The 17748-nt window shown below is 42.3% G+C and overlaps 2 protein-coding genes across 2 annotated transcripts in view; both read right to left on the bottom strand.

Moving 5' to 3' along the window:
- Positions 1-243: 243 nt before the first annotated feature.
- On the bottom strand, positions 244-14490 carry KTI12 (KTI12 chromatin associated homolog). The gene is made up of 6 exons (XM_078331762.1): positions 12543-14490; positions 9568-9620; positions 8680-8753; positions 5062-5131; positions 4020-4103; positions 244-1097 (listed from the first exon to the last, which is right to left on the bottom strand). The coding sequence occupies exon 1, from the start codon at positions 14444-14446 to the stop codon at positions 13382-13384; it is 1065 nt and encodes a 354-aa protein (XP_078187888.1). The 5' UTR covers positions 14447-14490; the 3' UTR covers positions 244-1097; positions 4020-4103; positions 5062-5131; positions 8680-8753; positions 9568-9620; positions 12543-13381.
- Positions 244-17748, bottom strand: part of TXNDC12 (thioredoxin domain containing 12) — a 38240-nt gene continuing 20735 nt past the window's right edge. Inside the window, exons 3-7 of the mRNA XM_009001215.5 lie at positions 9568-9620; positions 8680-8753; positions 5062-5131; positions 4020-4103; positions 244-1097 (exon numbers count right to left, since the gene is read on the bottom strand). Of these exons, the coding sequence (XP_008999463.1) occupies positions 1018-1097; positions 4020-4103; positions 5062-5131; positions 8680-8753; positions 9568-9620 (361 nt within the window). The 3' untranslated portion in view covers positions 244-1017. The remainder of the gene's footprint in view (positions 1098-4019; positions 4104-5061; positions 5132-8679; positions 8754-9567; positions 9621-17748) is intronic.

Genomic DNA, 17748 nt, shown 5'->3' on the forward strand with positions numbered 1-17748 from the left:
GATTTTAGCTCACTGCAACCTCCACCTCCTGGGTTCAAGCAATTCTCCTGCCTCAGCCTCCTCAGTTGCTGGGATTACAGGCATGCACCACCATGCCTGGCTAATGTTGTGTTTTTAGTAGAGAAAGGGTTTCTCCATGTTGGTCAGGCTGGTCTCAAACTCCCAACCTCAGCTCCTCCAGGACCTTAGGTGGTCTCCATCCCTCCCTCCATTCTCCAATAACAAAAAGGCCATCACAGCACATTTCCTTTTAAAGTTTTATTAAAGTTTTATGGAACAATAATTTATCTCTTTTTTTGTTAATGCCAGTACAAAAATACAGTTGATGACTTGACAAAATGGCTATACCTACAGCTTGAAGGTTTGAGTTTCTCCAACAGTAACGAGGGAAAGCATGCTTCCACCCAGAGCCTAGTTAAAGCACACAACCAGTCCTGCACACGCATGCGTGCAAACAGGGAAACCCAAGCATGAGAAGAGGAAAGGGGTTGTAGAAATTTGGGAAGAAGCCCCCAATTATTCCCAGGAGAAAAAAGGGAAAAAAACAGGCTAATATCCTTGGTAGGAGCAGAGTTACTGATATTGTTGTTGTTTTTTTAATGATAAGCTATTTCTGCAATTTTAACGTTGTAGAAAAGATGCTACTAGTCTCCTTTCACCACTAAGGTGAGTAAAGTGGGAGGAAATGGGAAAAGACTCAAATACTAAAGTGCAAAGAGTAAACCTCCAAGTGGCTTAAGTTTTGTGTCAGAAGATTTTATTCTTTATATTCAATGACAAATTGACGTTTACGTGAGAGAGAGAAGGAGAAGAAAGTCTGCCACTCTGCTGGATCTACAAACATGCAGACCAGCTTCTGTTAGCAGATCTCTTCCACAGTGAGAGAGCTCCTTCCAGTGTAGGTAGGAATGAGGTTTCCTGGTCAGCTTAATTGTTCTGGATGATTCCTCAATATTCCCTCCCTTGCTGCTTTCCTTACAGAACATTAACTCTAATGAAAGAAGGGGTACATTCATGTTACAACTCGTCTTCAAGATGTTTTTCTCTGAAGGCATCACCCGTCAGCCTTTCCTGAGCTTCCTTCATCCCCTGAACAACTGTGAAATAAAGATTGGAGGAAAACAGTAGAAAGTAAGTCATATTTGACATTTGACAACCAATGTACATTTTTAAATGTTTCAGAAGAAATATGAGAGGTGTACAAGATCGGGACTCAAGATCTAGCTCTGGATTTTGGCCCAGGCAAGTCATTTATCTCTTTTTCTTTTTTCTTGCTTTGTTGCCCAGGCTGGAGTGCAGTGGTACAATCTCGACTCACTGCAGCCCCCGCCTCCCGGGTTCAAGTGATTCTCCTGCCTCAGCCTCCTGAGTAGCCAGGACTACAGGCACACAGCACCACACCTGGCTAATTTTTTGTATTTTTAGTAGAGATAGGGTTTCACTGTGTTAGCCAGGATGGTCTTGACCTCCTGACCTCATGATCTGCTTGCCTCAGCCTCCCAAAGTGCTGGAATTGCGCCCAGCTGTCCTTTATCTCTTTGAATTTGTTTCCTCATTTATAAAATGAAATAATGTTACTCACTTCACACAGGATTAGAAAAATTAAATGGGAGATTCCATAGAAACTGGGTTAAAAAAAATTAAATGGGAGAACGGATAATAAAAGTGTTTTATCAACTATGAAGTCCTACAAAAATCTTAGCAGGGATTTTGGCTTACCCTCTAGGATTAGAGCTGATCCCCTGTCCTAGACTATAGATGTTCACTTGACCCCAAGGGAAGAGGAAACACTTTCTTACCGTCCCCACCATATCTCTTGGATGAATGTTGCACTTATTTTACTTCCTGTGGAGGTTACAGATTACACTGAGGAGTGTGTGTGCTGGGGCGGGGGTGTCTCTACTGAAGGGGGTCATCATTTCCAGTATCAACTATACGTGGATGAAAACAAGTTCTCAGGCCAAAAAAAAAAAGAGAGAGAGAGGGAGAGAGAGGGAGAGAGAAACCTAGAAGGAAGGCTTTAAGTAGGCTCAAGATGAAACTTCTTGTCTATCTTGGGTCATCCTGCTTACAGATTTAGAATCAAGGAGGACAGCTATTTCAGTATAGGCTCCTCAGTGGTAGTTCTACAATAGCACCCCTATATAATGGCAGGCCAGGAGTTGGGTTGAGCCAGAGTCTATGAATCCTGCAAAGCCAACCCATAAGCTCATAAGAGCCAGATAATATAGTTTATTTCTCTTTTGTTTTGCCTATGCCTTTAGTAAAGCCAGGTTTGAATGTTCCAGTTTCATGCCGGCTGAGAGATGGGGGATTTAGGGAAGGGTCTTGTGCTCACATCTGAACTATGTCATTGTGAAGACATCAGTGGTAACTTGGATGAATTTCTAAAGGGAATGTGAATCTCAAGATACAAGAATTAGGGACCTTAAAGCCCAGCCGCCCTTCACCACATAGAAAATTTTCCTTTGGGCTGGGCGCGGTGGCTCACACCTATAATCCCATCACTTCGGGAGGCCGAGGCGGGTGGATCACAAGGTCAAGAGATCAAGACCATCCTGGTCAAAAAGGTGAAACCCCGTCTCTACTAAAAATACAAAAATTAGCTGGGCATGGTGGTACACGCCTGTAGTCCCAGCTACTCGGGAGGCTGAGGCAGGAGAATTGCTTGAACCCAGAAGGCGGAGGTTGCGGTAAGCTGAGATCGTGCCACTGCACTGCAGTCTGGGAAACAACAGTGAAACTCAGTCTCAAAAAAAAAAAAAAAAAAAAAGAAAATTTTCCTTTGATATCAATCTCTAGTGATCTGCATTTGGTTAAGAAACATGATATTCTCCTTAGCCAGGAGAAGGTAATAGCATCTACAGATCTCTTCCCCAACCCTAATCTGAGAATAAGAGTTCCAAGGACTCAAATCACAGTGATCAACAACCTGGCAGCATGGCAATAGGGATGCATGGCAACTTAGCACACAACTCCCTTTCATAGATGAGGGGAAAAGAAAGAAAAACAGCAAGAATACATGGCATGAATTCCAACCTCTGCCTCCAGAATGACTGTGCTCAAAGATTAGAGAACAAAACAGTGTGACTGGCTAATGATTCCAAACTTCCTTCACTTGTTTGCTGGTGTTCTTCTCTCCTGGAATATGCTTCTCCCATTCTGCTACAGACAAGGTCTCATTCTCTAAGACTTAATTCAGTCATTTAGCAAACCTTACAAACTCTATGCTGGGCTACATCTCCCCTCCACTTTACTTCCATAGCTTGAAATGTCCTCCTCATATCTGTCCAGAGATAAAATTTTTATCCTTCTAGGTCCATTTAAATTTTTTTTGAGATGGAGTCTCGCTCTGTCACCCAGGCTGGAATGCAATGGCACGATTTTGGCTCACTGCAACCTCTGCCTCCCAGGCTCAAGCAATTCTCCTACCTCAGCCTCCCAAGTAGCTTGGATTACAGGCACCCACCATCACGCTCAGCTATTTTTTGCATTTTTAGTAGAGACAGGGTTTTGCCATGTTGGCCAGGCCAGTCTTGAACTCCTGACCTCAAGTAATCCACCCACCTCGGCCTCCCAAAGTGCTGAGATTACAGACGCAAGCCACTGCACCCAACCTATTTAAATTTAATATCTATGAAACCTCAGACTTGTTCACCTAACACTATTCCTCTTCTTCTGAATTTTCATAGGAAGAATGGTATTAGTAGGAAAAAACTAAGTTCTGGACTCAAATCCTGGCTCTGCTACTTATTAAGTATGAAACTATGGGCAAGTGACTATCTCAGTCATTTGTGTGCCTCAGTTCTTCACAGCTGCCTGTGGGTCAGTCAGCTCTCCCAAGGCAAAGGGTTCAGTCTCATCTTTCTCCTATATCTTACACAGGATCTAGCCAAAAGCTAGACATGCAGGAGACACTCAGCTAACATGCTGAATTTACTTTCCTATCACAGACCTTGCATGTGGTTCATCCTAGTTAAATCTAGCAGTAATCCTCCCTCCCTTCAGCATAACTATACCTTGCTCAGCACTGACGTAGAAATACTTGTAGCTGGGGTTTCCATTCTCATTGATGATTTCAGGATGCACCTTGCCACTGGGATCTGTTATAGACAAAATGGCACAAGGTTTTGCAGCAATTACAATAGACAGGTACTTCAAACACTATGCCCTGTGGAAGGGCGTACACTACGCCCTGTGGAAAGTAAGATCTGCCCATATTTGCAGTCCATTACCTCACCATAATGCCTCCTACATTTGTGGTTCCTTTTCTACTTGATGATTTTTATTTATATCCCCCATAAAATCTAGCAGAATTTATGCTGAGCAAAGATTAGGTGGTTATTACACAGCTCTTATAAAGTTGTTTGTGGAAAGATATTTGTCTGGTTATATTATTCTATTGCCTTAGCTGCACTATAGGGTCAAGGGTGGGAATTCTGGCTTATCTCTGTCTCTGTAGTGCCTAATACAGGACTCAACATATGCTGGTGCTCAAATGGCTACTGAGTGAATAGATGGATGATCAAACTTTTTTTTCTTTTGAGATAGGGTCATTGAGGCTCCTTCTGTCATTCAGGCTCAAGGGCAGTGGCACGACTATGGCTCACTAGAGCTTTGACCTCCCAGGCTCGATCTATCTTCCCGCCTCGGCCTCCTGAATAGCTGGGACTACAGGTCCCAGCTATTAGCATGCCAACACACCTGGCTAATTTTTGTATTTTTTGTAGAGACGAGCTTTCACCATGTTGCCCAGGCTGGTCTTAAATTGGACTCAAGCAATTAGCCTACCTTGGCCTCCCAAAGTGCTGAGATGAAAGGCGTGAGCCACTGCATACGGTCAAACTCTTGTCATTGCTCACAAAAGCAGTTAGTTAATGGGAAAAGTTTTCCTTCACACTTGTAGTTCCAGCATTCAGAACTCCCCTACTCTCTCCTGAAACTGGTTTTTTGTTTGTTTGTGGTCATCCTGGTATAGTTTCACTAGGTGGAGTCAGTGCCTTGATTCATTTCTCTCTCCATCCACATCATGGATTCCCAGATTAAGATCATGTGCCTTACCCAGGAAAAGGATACGTGGAATATAACCTCCATCAGGGCTGAAATCTTCATCTTTGGGTTCCTCTTCATCCTATTAGGATTAAATGTAAACCTTAAGTAAGATGATGTCCTCTCTCTCCTCAAAACCATTCAGTGGCTTCCTCACTTGTCAGGGCAAAACCGCAAGTCCTTGCAGTGGCCTATAAGGCCCTACACGATCTGTCACCTAGGCACTTCTCTAACTTCACGTCCTGCTCCTTGTTAAGTCCTCTTCAGCCACACTGACCTCCTGCTGTTGCTGTCTTTAAAAAAGCCAGGCATAATCCTAACTCAGGCTTTTGGATTTGCTCTTACTCTCTGCCTGGACACACTTCCCCCATTATCATCCACATGGTTCACTCCCTTTTCTGTTTCAGACCTTTGCTCAAATGTCCCTTTATTTTTGGACCATCTATTTAAAACTGTAGTCATCCCTTCCATCTTTCTTTTTTAGCCATAGCATTTACTACCATCTGACGTATTCTAAAGTACTTATTTGTCTTCCCATATTAGAATGTTATTTCAATGAGGAAATTTTGTCTGTTTTGTTCACTGCTATATTCCTGGTACCTACATCATTGACTTAGACACAGTATTTCTTTAGTGCATGAATAATAAGACTGGCATTTTAGTTATAGTTGTGGACTCATAGTTCTCCCAGGAGATTAAAAACCCACACAATCAGTTTTCTTTTTAAGAAATTTCCAAAGTTGGAGAATCCTCTCTGAAGACGTTATTACTGTCTCCTTAGAGTAAGAATCCTGGCCAAGTGCAGTGGCTCATGCCTGTAATCCCAGCACTTGGGAGGCCAAGGCAGGCAATCACAAGGTCAGGAGTTTGAGACCAACCTGGCCAATATGGTGAAACCCCATCTCTACTAAAAATACAAAAAAATTAGCTGGCCATGGTGGTGGGCACCTATAGTCCCAGCTACTCAGAAGTCTGAGGCAGAAGAATTGCTTGCACCCAGGAGGCAGAGGTTGCAGTGAGCCAAGATCGCACCACTGCACTCCACCTTGGGCAACAGAGCAAGACTCTGTTTCAAAAAAAAAAAAAAAAAAAAGACTAAGAATCCCAATTCACCACAGAAAGTGGTGAGGAATTCATGTGCAAAGGTAATCAACAGTTTTACAATTTATGATGTGGTTCCCATTTCAGGGTTAACGGGGGTCATTTCTTTGAATGTAACTTCAATATGGTGAGGTGAATCAGCATTCAGTCTATCCACTAGCTATATAAGCAATCCCTTAGCTGCCTTACTGTTAATTGTTAATGTGTTCACAAGATTCTCTGACTTATGTTTAAGTAAACATCATCTTATTTTTTTTGAGACAGAGTCTTGCTCTGTTACCAGGCTGGAGTGCAGTGGCAAGATCTCAGCTCATTGCAACCTCTGCCTCCTGGATTCAAGTGATTCTCCTGCCTCAGCCTCTCAGGAGGCTGGGACTACAGGTGAGCACCATCATGCTCAGCTAATTTTTATATTTTTAGTAGAGATGGGATTTCACCATGTTGGCCAGAATGGTCTCAATCTCTTGACTCGTGATCTGCCCACCTCAGCCTCCCACAGAGCTGAGATTACAGGCATGAGCCACCGTGGCCCAAGTAAATATTATCTTTACAGAAACTTATAGCTAGCAGTATCATCAAGAGCATCTGAGTACCCCATATGTGAAAGTATGGCCTAAAAGAGAGCACGGCTAGGTCAGAGTACCTATTCTTATCACTTACGAGGCTCAATGATTTTGACCAAATCACATATCTGCTTCAGGCCTAAGATGTTTTTCCAGTAAAATGAGGACAGTACCAAGAGCCTAAAAATCTCTTCCAACTCTAAGATCTGACATTCCATGACTCAGGATTCCAAGGCCTGTAACCTATATGAGGTACATAAAAGCTATTTTCATAAGGGAATAAGCAGGTTGCACATATAAGCCCAGCACAGATTAGGGGCTCAATTGAATTGAGATAAACCAAACTAACTTCATCTTAGATATAGGCCTGACTGACTTCATCTTAGCTTCTCCCCGTGCCTCGTTTCCCCCAGGTGCACAACTAGGTCATGCTGTACCCAGAATCTTTCAACCACTGTAATCACATCCTGCTTGGCAAGTCCCTTGCTCATTGTGATCAACCCCCTCAGTAACCAACAATCATGAGAACTTCCACCTCCCCTGGTTACCAGTTTCCTCCCCTAACTTGCTTATTCTGCTTCTGTAAAATTCTGCTTTGCCCCCTTACCCTGAGCAACATATAAAAGGAAATCACACCTCTTCCTTGGGACTGAGAGATTTGAGTGTGAGCTGACTCTCGGTCGCCAACAATAAAGGACTCATGATTTGAACTCAGAGTGTGGCACTTTCCATTCAACTCCCTTGGTTATAATAGAATCACATTTTGCAGAAAGTTGTCGTCTGCATGTATGACTATACCTTTAGCCTAGCTTTACAAAGATGTAAAACAAGTCATAATCATAAAGATAAAAGGACCTTAACATTTAGTCATCTTAAGGCCAGGCGTGCTGGCTCATGCCTGTAATCCTGCACTTTGGGAGGCCGAGGCAGGTGGATCACTTAAGGTCAGGAGCTTGAGACCAACCTGGCCAACATGGTAAAATCCCATCTCTACTAAAAATACACAAACTGGCCAGGCACAGTGGCTCACACATATAATCCCAGCACTTTGGGAGGCTGAAGTAGGTGGATCACCTGAGGTCAGGAGTTCGAGACCAGCCTGGACAACATGGCAAAACCCCATCTCTGCTAAAAATACAAAAGTTAGCCTGGTATGGTGGCACATGCCTGTACTCCCAGCTACTCGGGGAGGCTGAGGCAGGAGAATCACTTTAACCCCAGAGGCGGAGGTTGCAGTGAGCTGAGACTACACCACTGCTTTCCAGCCTGGGCAACAGTGAGACTGTCTCAAAAAAATAATTTAAAAAATTTTAATAAATAAAAATACAAAAATTGTATTTTTGGCACCTCCCTGCAATCCTAGCCACTTGGGAGGCTGAGGCAGGAGAACTGATTTAACCCGAATGGAGGAGATTGTGGGCCAGGATTGCACCACTGCACTCCAGCCTGGGTGACAGAGCAAGACTCTGTGTCAAAAAAAAAAAAGTTACAGTCATCTTCTTCAATCTTTCCTCTCCTAGTTCCTCCCAGAAATAGATGTTAGATGGCTTTCTTTTTTTTTTTTTTTGAGATGGAGTCTCGCTGTGTTGCCAGGCTGGAGTACAGTGGTGTGATCTTAGCTCACTGCAACTTCCGCCTCCCAGGTTCAAGTAATTTCACTCCCAGTTAACTTTTGCATTTTTTAGTAGAGATGGGGTTTCACTATGTTGGCCAGGATGGTCTTGATCTCTTGATTTGCCCGCCTCAGCCTCCCAAAGTGCTGGGATTACAGGCGTGAGTCACCGCACCCAGCCTAGATGGCTTTCTAACACATCTGATGCAAGCCTTAGTATTACAGGTCAAGAGAAAAACATATACATAAATTTGATTTTATACCATTAATGAAGCTATAATGAATATGCACAAATGATGCTAATTTTAAAAGTCTTAAAATCATAGCAGAAAGAAGAAATTCTCAAAATCTTACCTCAAGATTTACCATAACAAAATTATGGGAGAGTTCTGAAATTTCTGTAGATTCTGCAAATTTGGGCTTTAGCGCTGCGGGGGAAATATTTTGGAAAAGAAGAAAAAACATCATTGTCATATTCAAACCTTAAAAAGTATAAGCATCACTATTTCTCTTTGGTAGTTTAGGCGTTTCTTGAATTATACATGTAACAAACTTTTTTTTTTTTACACTCTAAAAATAAAGAATTAGGCTACCTGGATTCTGAACCTGCATAGCTATGTCACCTTGAGTGACTTGCTTCTCTGAAGCTGTTACCTCATTTATAAAACAAGGATAATGGCATATGAATAGGGGGAAAAGCATTATTTGCTTTTTATAGTTACATTTCAAAAACTATTGAAGTGAAAGACAATAGAGTGACAGTCTGCCACATGTGTATACATATGTGTGTATATATGTTGTATATATGCATACATTCCAATTATTATTATCATTTTTGATAGAGAGTCTCAATCTGTCACCCAGACTGGAGTGCAGTGGCATGATCTCAGCTCACTGCAACCTCCGCCTCTCAGGCTCAAGTGATTCTCAACCTCCTAACTAGCTGAGATTATAGGGACATATCACCACACCGGCTAATTTTTTTGTATTTTTAGTAGAGGTGGGGTTTCACTATGTTGGCCAGGCTGGTCAACTTCTGGCTTCAAGTAATCAGCCCACCTCAGCCTCCCAAAGTACTGGGATTACAGGCGTAAGCCACTGCACTCAGTCAATGTCATATATTTCTTTAGTATTCCTTAAATAGTGAGTAGTACTGGGCCAGAGTCAGTGCCAATATTTGCTAAATGTTAATATTTGACAACACATCTAAGTTTTGAATTTAGATTGAGTACCTACACTTACCTTTGCAAGCTCCACACCATGATTTATGAATAATCACCATCAGGGGCAGTCCACTTAAAAACAAAACAAAGAAATTATAATCTAGTAATTCCGCTTCTTGAAATCTAATAAAATGTGTTAAAGATTCATATCCAAGTCACAGCACCAAAAAAAATGTGATAAAGATTAATATATAAATATATTTCTGTAGTATTATTTCAATTGGGAAAATTGTTAGACAATTTAAATATTCAATAATAATAGATAATTGCTGTAACAAAATTATTGATAAATTCTAACATTTCTGTAAATTCTGCAAATTTGGGCTTTACAGTTAGGGAGGGCTGGGCACAGTGGCTCATGCCTGTAATCCCAGAACTTTGGGAAGCTGATGTGGGTGGATCACTTGAGGTCAGGGGTTCAAGACCAGCTTGGCCAAAGAAACAAAACCCTGTCTCTGCTAAAAATACAATAATTAGCTGGACTTGGTGGCATGTGTCTGTAGTCCCAGCTATTGGGGTGGCTGAAGCATGAGAATTGCTTGAGCCTGGGAGGCAGAGGTTGCAGAGAGCCAAGATCGCGCCATTACACTCCAGCCTGGGCAACAGAAGATTCTGTCTCAAACAAACAAAATGTTACAGTATTTCTAAATGATTATTGTTATATAATCATTGAAAATAATTTTTCATTGGTAGCTTATATAAAAAACTAGGATACAAACATACCTATAGTCTGATTTTAATGATAAAATATGTACAGAGAAAAGAGCCTAAAAGAAAACGTACCAAAACATAATAGCCGTTTTCTGCGGATGATGGGATTGTGATGTTTTCCTATACTACATTTGTATTTCACGATTTTTCTACAATATAATTTTTATTATCAGGGAGGAAAGTGTTCACAATGAGCAATGCAATCCACCCGAACCAGACTGGTTAGAGGAAGCTCTTAAGCTCTCAAGGCTCAAATGACAATTAGTAGGAAGACCCCATGTAGGTAGGTGGCCATTAGCTTTCTCTATCACACAACCCCATGTCACAATAACAACATACCATATACTTAACATATTGATCTGCATTTATTATTTACCCATCTCCCTCCACCGGACCTGGGGATTCCTAAGACAAGGAACTCTTAGCTGCCTCTATGTCCCTTATATCTGACAAATATATCATTGATAGCAAACACGTATATACCATTTACCCATTTACCATGTGCCAGGCACTACTGTAAATACACATAAATTAACTCATTCATTAAGTGTCAAATGAATTGTTCAGCTACCTCACTTTAGGCCTACCTCACATCTGGATGGACTTTCACCTCCAATACTTGTAAAAGCTTGTAAACCAAATGAGCAGGACAAGTTTAGGTGGCCAGTAGGATACAGGTAACCATAATAGCTAAAATGTGCTTAATGTTTATTATACGTCATTGTGTTCTATATGGATTATCTCATTTAAAAAATCCTCGAAATAACCCTAAGGTAGATACTATTAACATTCTCACAATAGAAATGAGAAAACTGAGATGCTCAATAGAGTAAATATTTGGCCACATAAAATCTAGATTCTAGGCTGGGCTCAGTGGCTCACACCTGTAATCTCAGCACTTTGGGAGGCTGAAGCAGGAAGATCACTTAAGCTCAAAGTTCAAGACCAGCTAGGGCAACATTGTGAAAACCCGTCTCTACAAAAAAATACAAAACTTAGCCAGGCATGGGGTGCACGCCTGTAGTCCCAGCTACTCACACCATTGCACTTCAGCCTGGGAAACAGCCTGACCTTGACTCAAGAAACAAAACAAAACCCAAAACAAAAACCTATGTCCTGCCACTTACTAGCTAACTCAGAAGTCCGACTCCAGAACCAATGCTTTCTATTACAGTCTACTTCAATTTAGAATGGCAATCCAGAATCCATGGTTAAACCCTATTCAATCAATAACCAACTGAATGAAGACTGGAAAAGGCCTTTTGAGTTTGCCTCATCCAAACCTCCATTTCACTCATGAATCCTCTTAACAGAAATAAAAGGTGGTATCAATTACCTGATGAACAAGGAATATACCATCAAGGCAGCCCATCTATCTCACCTTTGAGCAGCTCCATAGTTTCTGACCATGCATGTTTTAGAATGTCTTGCTTTCTCTTTTCTCCGTGGCAAACATCTATTTATCCTTCTACAGCAAGGGTTGGCAAACTAGGGTCTGCAGGCCAAATCCAGCCCACCTCCTGCTTCCATAGGCCCCATGATATGCAAATATTTTTTCCACATTTTTCAATGTTTGCAAAGCAAATCTAAAGACTCCTTTGTTATGTTAAAATTAAATGTAATTCACATTTCAGTATCTGTAGTTTTATTAAAATACATTCATGCTCATTTGTTTACTTGCCATCTATAAGTAGCAACAATATCTGATGGTCTACAAAGCATAAAAACATTCACTATTTGGTCCTTTGCTGATATTATTCTACAGTGGTGGTTCAGATGTTAACTCTTCTATAAAGCCTTTCCAAAACCACCTTTCCTAGCAGCTAGTTAGTCCTTTTCACCAGTTTCCAAAGCATTTTGCCATCATCCTCTGACCACCAGGTCATTTCATCCTATCTTTTACTTGTACTTCTCACCACATCTCTTTTTGTTTTTAAAGACACACTTTCACTCTTTCACCCAGGCTGGAGTGCAGTGGTTCGATCTCAGCTCACTGCAACCTCTGCCTCCCAGGTTCCAGGGATTCTCGTGCCTCAGCTTCCAGAATAGCTGGGATTACAGGCACACCACCATGCTTGACTATTTTGTATTTTTAGCAGACGGGGTTTCACTATGTTGGCCAGGCTAATCTCGAATTCCTGACCTCGATTTTGGACTCCCAAAGTGCTGGGATTACAAGCATGAGCCACCACACTTGGCCTCTCACCACATATCTCAAGAGCAAAAATACTGTATCTAATTAGTCTTTGAAAATCACAGGCACTGTTAAAAGTAGGTACCTACCATTTGTTCAACAAAATCAAGGAAGAATGAAAGGCAAGCTTACAATATTTGCCTCAAAATACAGAATGAAGCACAACAGTTAAGGATATTGTTATAATTACTCTACATTACATCAAAATTTATATTCTCAGCCCTATCAAAATACTACTTAAACGCAGACCAATGACAAATGTACCTAAAATATTACATGGAGATACACAGGGAACATTGTTACATTAAGTGAAAGGGATTCCAGTAGATTCCCTATTTTAAAGATTTTATTAGAGGAAATAATCTAGGAGATAACTGTCCTACTTTCACAAAAACAAAGCTTCCCAAGCACAGAAACAAATGGATTTATCTGTGAACTCAGTCCCAGAATAAAGACTAGCAAAAAGTCAGTACAGTACTCAAAAAATACTTTTGTGGCATGAAAAAAGGGCAGGTACAGTTGTAGAACTGTGCCATCTTTGGTTTCTGTTCACAATTGTTTAAAACAATTCTCATCCATCCAGTCTGTTCTCCCACACCTCAGATGAGGAAAGTCAATGGTCAATGCTCTGTAATATCCCAAGTAGGATCCAATCTAAGCAATTCCTATCCACCTGAAGTCTGTTCTCTGGAGGGATTTCCCAGGATGCGACAAGATAGTTCTCCATTCTCTTTAGTCTCAACTTATGCTGTAAACCCAAGGCTTGACACAAACACAGGCAGGAAAGTTTGAGTGAATCTGTCACAACAGCTCTAGTACAGTATTGCATTCATATGCTCTGGAGACCTTCAGCTTATTCTTCCCAGAAAAATAATGTGCAGTGGAGATAAGAAGCCATGGCTTCCCCCCGACCCCCCACCTCCTCTGGTTAGTGCAGGCTCTGGCTCAGATACTGAAGAAACATGTTGGCCAGTTGAGGCAAGTTCTCATTGTTGGGATGCATTTTAGTGTACGAAATAAACTGGCGACGAAGGCGACTCAGTTCTGCCATGGTAAAGGGCCGGGTAAACCGCAAGCGCTCTGTGGTACCAGGAAGCGTGAGCAAGTCCCCGGGGAGAGCGCTCTTCTGCGCTTCCATCAGTCCGGCCAATACTTGACTCGTGACCTGGTCCAGCTGGTGCAGAAAGCTGCCGGAGGCGAGAGGCTGGGACTGCGTAGACTGATGGGGTGGTGGGGCCCGGTTCTCAAACAGGGCAGAGCGGATCTCTGCCAGAGGCAATGGCTCCTCTAAGCCCACCAAAGTGAATAAAGGCCGGTCCCAGCGATTCCGAGAATCGGGAGCCTCAAAGCGCAGCGTAAGGGCCTCCAGGAGTTCGGGAGAGTAAAAGGCACTAGACACATGTTTTGCAGATTTCTCTGATTCCGGAGTCACGAGAGCTGGTGACTCTGTAGCCCCGGTTTCTTCTAGCTCCAGTTCCTGAGGTACGTCGGCCTGTGCACTTCCATTTACTGTGGAGCCCGCAGTATGCAGTTCCCTGGGGACACTGCTGCCGGCCGCCAGGGGTCTCCCGTCCTTCTCAGCGCGTGGTCGCCAACTCACACTGACGTTCAGGCCCGGGTTGTCGTTCGCGCCCGCCACCTCAGGTACAGCATTCGGGCCGCCGGGACGTACGCAGTAGACCAAGCACAGTGGGGTGCGCGCTGCCCGCGACAGGCAGTAGAGCTCGTAGCGGAAGCCTTTGATGTAGTTAAGCGAGTCCAGGATGACCACGTCGTGACGACTCAGGTGCCGCTCCACGGAGGCTCGCAGAGCTCCACGCAGTGCCTTCTCACGGGCAGAATCGCCGTACACGGTTGGGTCCTCTGCGCCCAGCACAGCCGCGTCGTCTACCACGTACACCCCGCGGCCCTCGGCAGCCAGGGCCACGCGCAACTCTTCAACACGCCGGCTCTTGCCGCTGTACGGCAGCCCGCAAAACACCACAAGCGGCATCCTCTCAGGGAGCGACCGTATACCACCGCGCGGCGCCAACTTCCGGGTTGTCCGCGTCCCGACGTACGCCGGAAGTGCAAACTGCTCTTCCTGTCCCTTGACTCTTACAGACCTTGTTTCTATGGAAACAGTTCTATGCCAACTAGGAGAAAGCTCTCAGAAAGAAGATGCAGAGACTAGAATGGCATCAGTTATTTATGCCAAGTGTTATAGGCCTCAGGAGAATGTGATCTCCCTGCTGCCAAAGCCTGCCTATCCATTTATTAATAAGGCCTCAGGAGAATTAAATATTATAAGCAGCACTATATTTAGCTTATAGAAGGCAATTCATAAATGCTGGTTCTCCTTCATTCCTCCTCTTACACCTACTGGCTCTCAGTAAATGTTTACTAAATTGCCATTTCAATCATTCAACATCTTCATGGTTGGTAATTCAAAGATGAACATAAAACTGTTTCCCCACAAAAGATAAAAGGGTCTGCAGGAGGCGGAGGTTGCAGTGAGCGGAGATCAAGCCACTGCACTCCAGCCTGGCGCCTGGCGACAGAACAAGACTCTGTCTCAAAAAAAAAAAAAAAAAAGATAAAGGGTCTGAAGGCTCAGGCACCTACAATCAGAGTAATAAATACTATAATGGATAGATGCAGGTGAGGTTATAAAAGAACAGAAGGGAAAAACAAACTACTCAGAGAAATCATTGAAGACTTAATGTAAGAATATTCATTTGACTTAGAACTTGAAAGACAAATGGGAATTTTTCTCCTTAGTAGGGTTGCCAGATAAAATACAGAATGCCTGGTTAAATTTAAATTTCAGATAAACACCAACATTTTTAAGCTTAAGTGTATCTCAAATAATGCATGGATATATTTTAAATTATTTATCTAAATTTCAAATTCAACTGGGCATCTTTAATTTTTTATTATTATTTACTTACTTTTTTAGAGATGAAGTGTCAGTACGTTGCTCAGGCTGGTCTCAAACTCTTGGGCTCAAGTAACTGTACCACCTCTGCCTCCCAAAGTGCTGAGATTAAAGGTATGTGAGCCAAGATGCCTGGCCTGCATCCTTTATTATTATTATTTTTGAGACAGAGTCTTACTCTGTTGCCCAACCTGGAGTGCAGTGGCATGATCTCAACTCACTGCAACCTCTGCCTCCAGGTTCAAGCGATTCTCCTGTTTCAGCCAACTAAGTAGCTGGGACTACAAGTGTCTGCCATCACACCCAGCTAATTTTTATACTTTTAGTTGAGAAGGGGTTTTGCCATGTTGGCCAGGCTGGTCTTGAACTCCTGACCTCAGGTGATCCACCAGCCTCGGCCTCCCAAAGTGCTGGGATTAAAGGCATGAGCCACAGTGCCTGGCCATCCTTTATTTTTATTTGCTCAATCTGGCAACTCTCTAGCAGAAGGTTTGAGACCCAAGGCTATGGAACTGTTGGATCTCTTCTATAAACATCAAGCACTATAGAATGGTAGGTGAAGAAATGTGAGTGTGCCTGTGTATGTGTGTATACTGTAGGTGCACATATACTGAGGTCTTTGCATCTCTCTGGTACTGTATAGTAAAAAAGATTCAAGTCTTAGCTGTGCCATTTACTAGCATTGTAATTATTGGCAAATTATATAACTTTTCTGTACTTCAATTTCCCCTTCTATAAAATAACAACAGTTATTTCACAGGTGTACCAACTTAGTAGGTTGTTGTGAGGGTTAAATAAATGTAAACACATCTCTTTACTTCACATGAGCACAATGGCTCTTGCCTGTAATCCCAGCGCTTTGGGAGACCAAGGAGGGTGGATCACCCGAGGTCAGGAGTTCGAGACCACTCTGGCCAACATGGTGAAACCCTGCTCTCTACTAAAAATATATTTTTAAAAATTAGCCAAATGTGGTGGCATGTGCCTGTAATCCCAGCTACTCAAGAGGTTGAGGCAGGAGAATTGCTTGAACCCGGGAGGTGGAGATTGCAGTGAGTTGAGACCATGCCACCATTGCACTCCAGCCTGGACAACAAGAGCAAAATTCCATCTCAAAAAACAAAAAAAAGTAAACACAGACCAGTGCTTAGCTTTCCCTCTCATGCCCTGCCTTTCCCTCCTCATGCACTGAATTGTCTGTGCATAAACTAAACCTACTTGAGACTTTAGACTATTCAACTTGACTCTAGTAGGCAGTATGGTATACAAGTTTAAACAGCAGGCTCTGAAGCCAGAGTGTTTACGTCTGCCACTTGCTAGCTGTGTGATCCTGGGCAAGTTATTTTGGTAAACTTAGAAAAACTGTGCCTTACTGTTTTCTTCTCTAAAATTAAGATAACAATAGCACCTACCTCAAAAAGTTGTGAGAATTAAATGAGTTGATTTGCATAATTTAATGCCTAATGCACAGTAGCACTTAGTACAGCTGACCCTTGAACAACAAGGATGAGGGGCACTGACCCCCGCAAGCAGTCAAAAATCTGCATATAACTTTTGACTCCCTAAAACTTAACTACTAATAGCCTACTGTTGACTGGAAGCCTTACTAATAATATATTCAGTTAACACATATTTTGAATGTCATATGTATTATATATTATATTCTTACAATAAAGTAAACTAAAGAAAAGAAATGTTATTAAGAAAATGTTTCCAGGAAGCAGGGGGGAAAAAAAGAAGAAAAGAAAAAGAAAATCATAAAGAAGCAAAAATATATTTAGTACTCATTAAATGGAAGTGGATAATCATAAAGGTCTTCATCCTTGTGTTCACACTGAGTAGACTGAGGAGGAGGAAGAAGAGGAGGGTTGGTCTTGCTGTCTCAAGATGACAGAGGCAGAGGAGGGTGGAAAGGGAGGCCGAACAGGCAGGCACACTTGTTGTAACTTTATGGAACTACATTATAATTTCCGAGTTTTTTGCTTTTTCATTTCTCTCTCTTTTTTATTTTTATTTTTTAGAGGGGGACGGGGAGTGGGAGGGAGACTCATTTCTCTAAAAATATTTCCATCCCATACCAATCCTTTTTCTTTGCTTTAGTTTCAGGGTACATATCATAGAAGAGTCCATGTTGTAAAATAAGTCAAAAGCAGTCCTAAATAATTAGAACCTTCTGCCAGATCTGTTTCCTGGCACTGCTTCTTCTACATGTTTTTCCTTATCATCTGGCACTCATCCCCAGCAAGTTATCTGCTGTTCATTCCTCTGGTGTGGTGTCTATTAGCTCTTGAATTTATCCAAGATCATATCTTAAAACCCTTAACCCCTCACCTTTTTTTTTTTTTTTTTTTTTGCCATATCCACAATCTCTTTCATAA

This window comes from Callithrix jacchus, chromosome 7, assembly GCF_049354715.1.
Source record: "Callithrix jacchus isolate 240 chromosome 7, calJac240_pri, whole genome shotgun sequence".
NCBI lineage: Eukaryota > Metazoa > Chordata > Mammalia > Primates > Cebidae > Callithrix > Callithrix jacchus.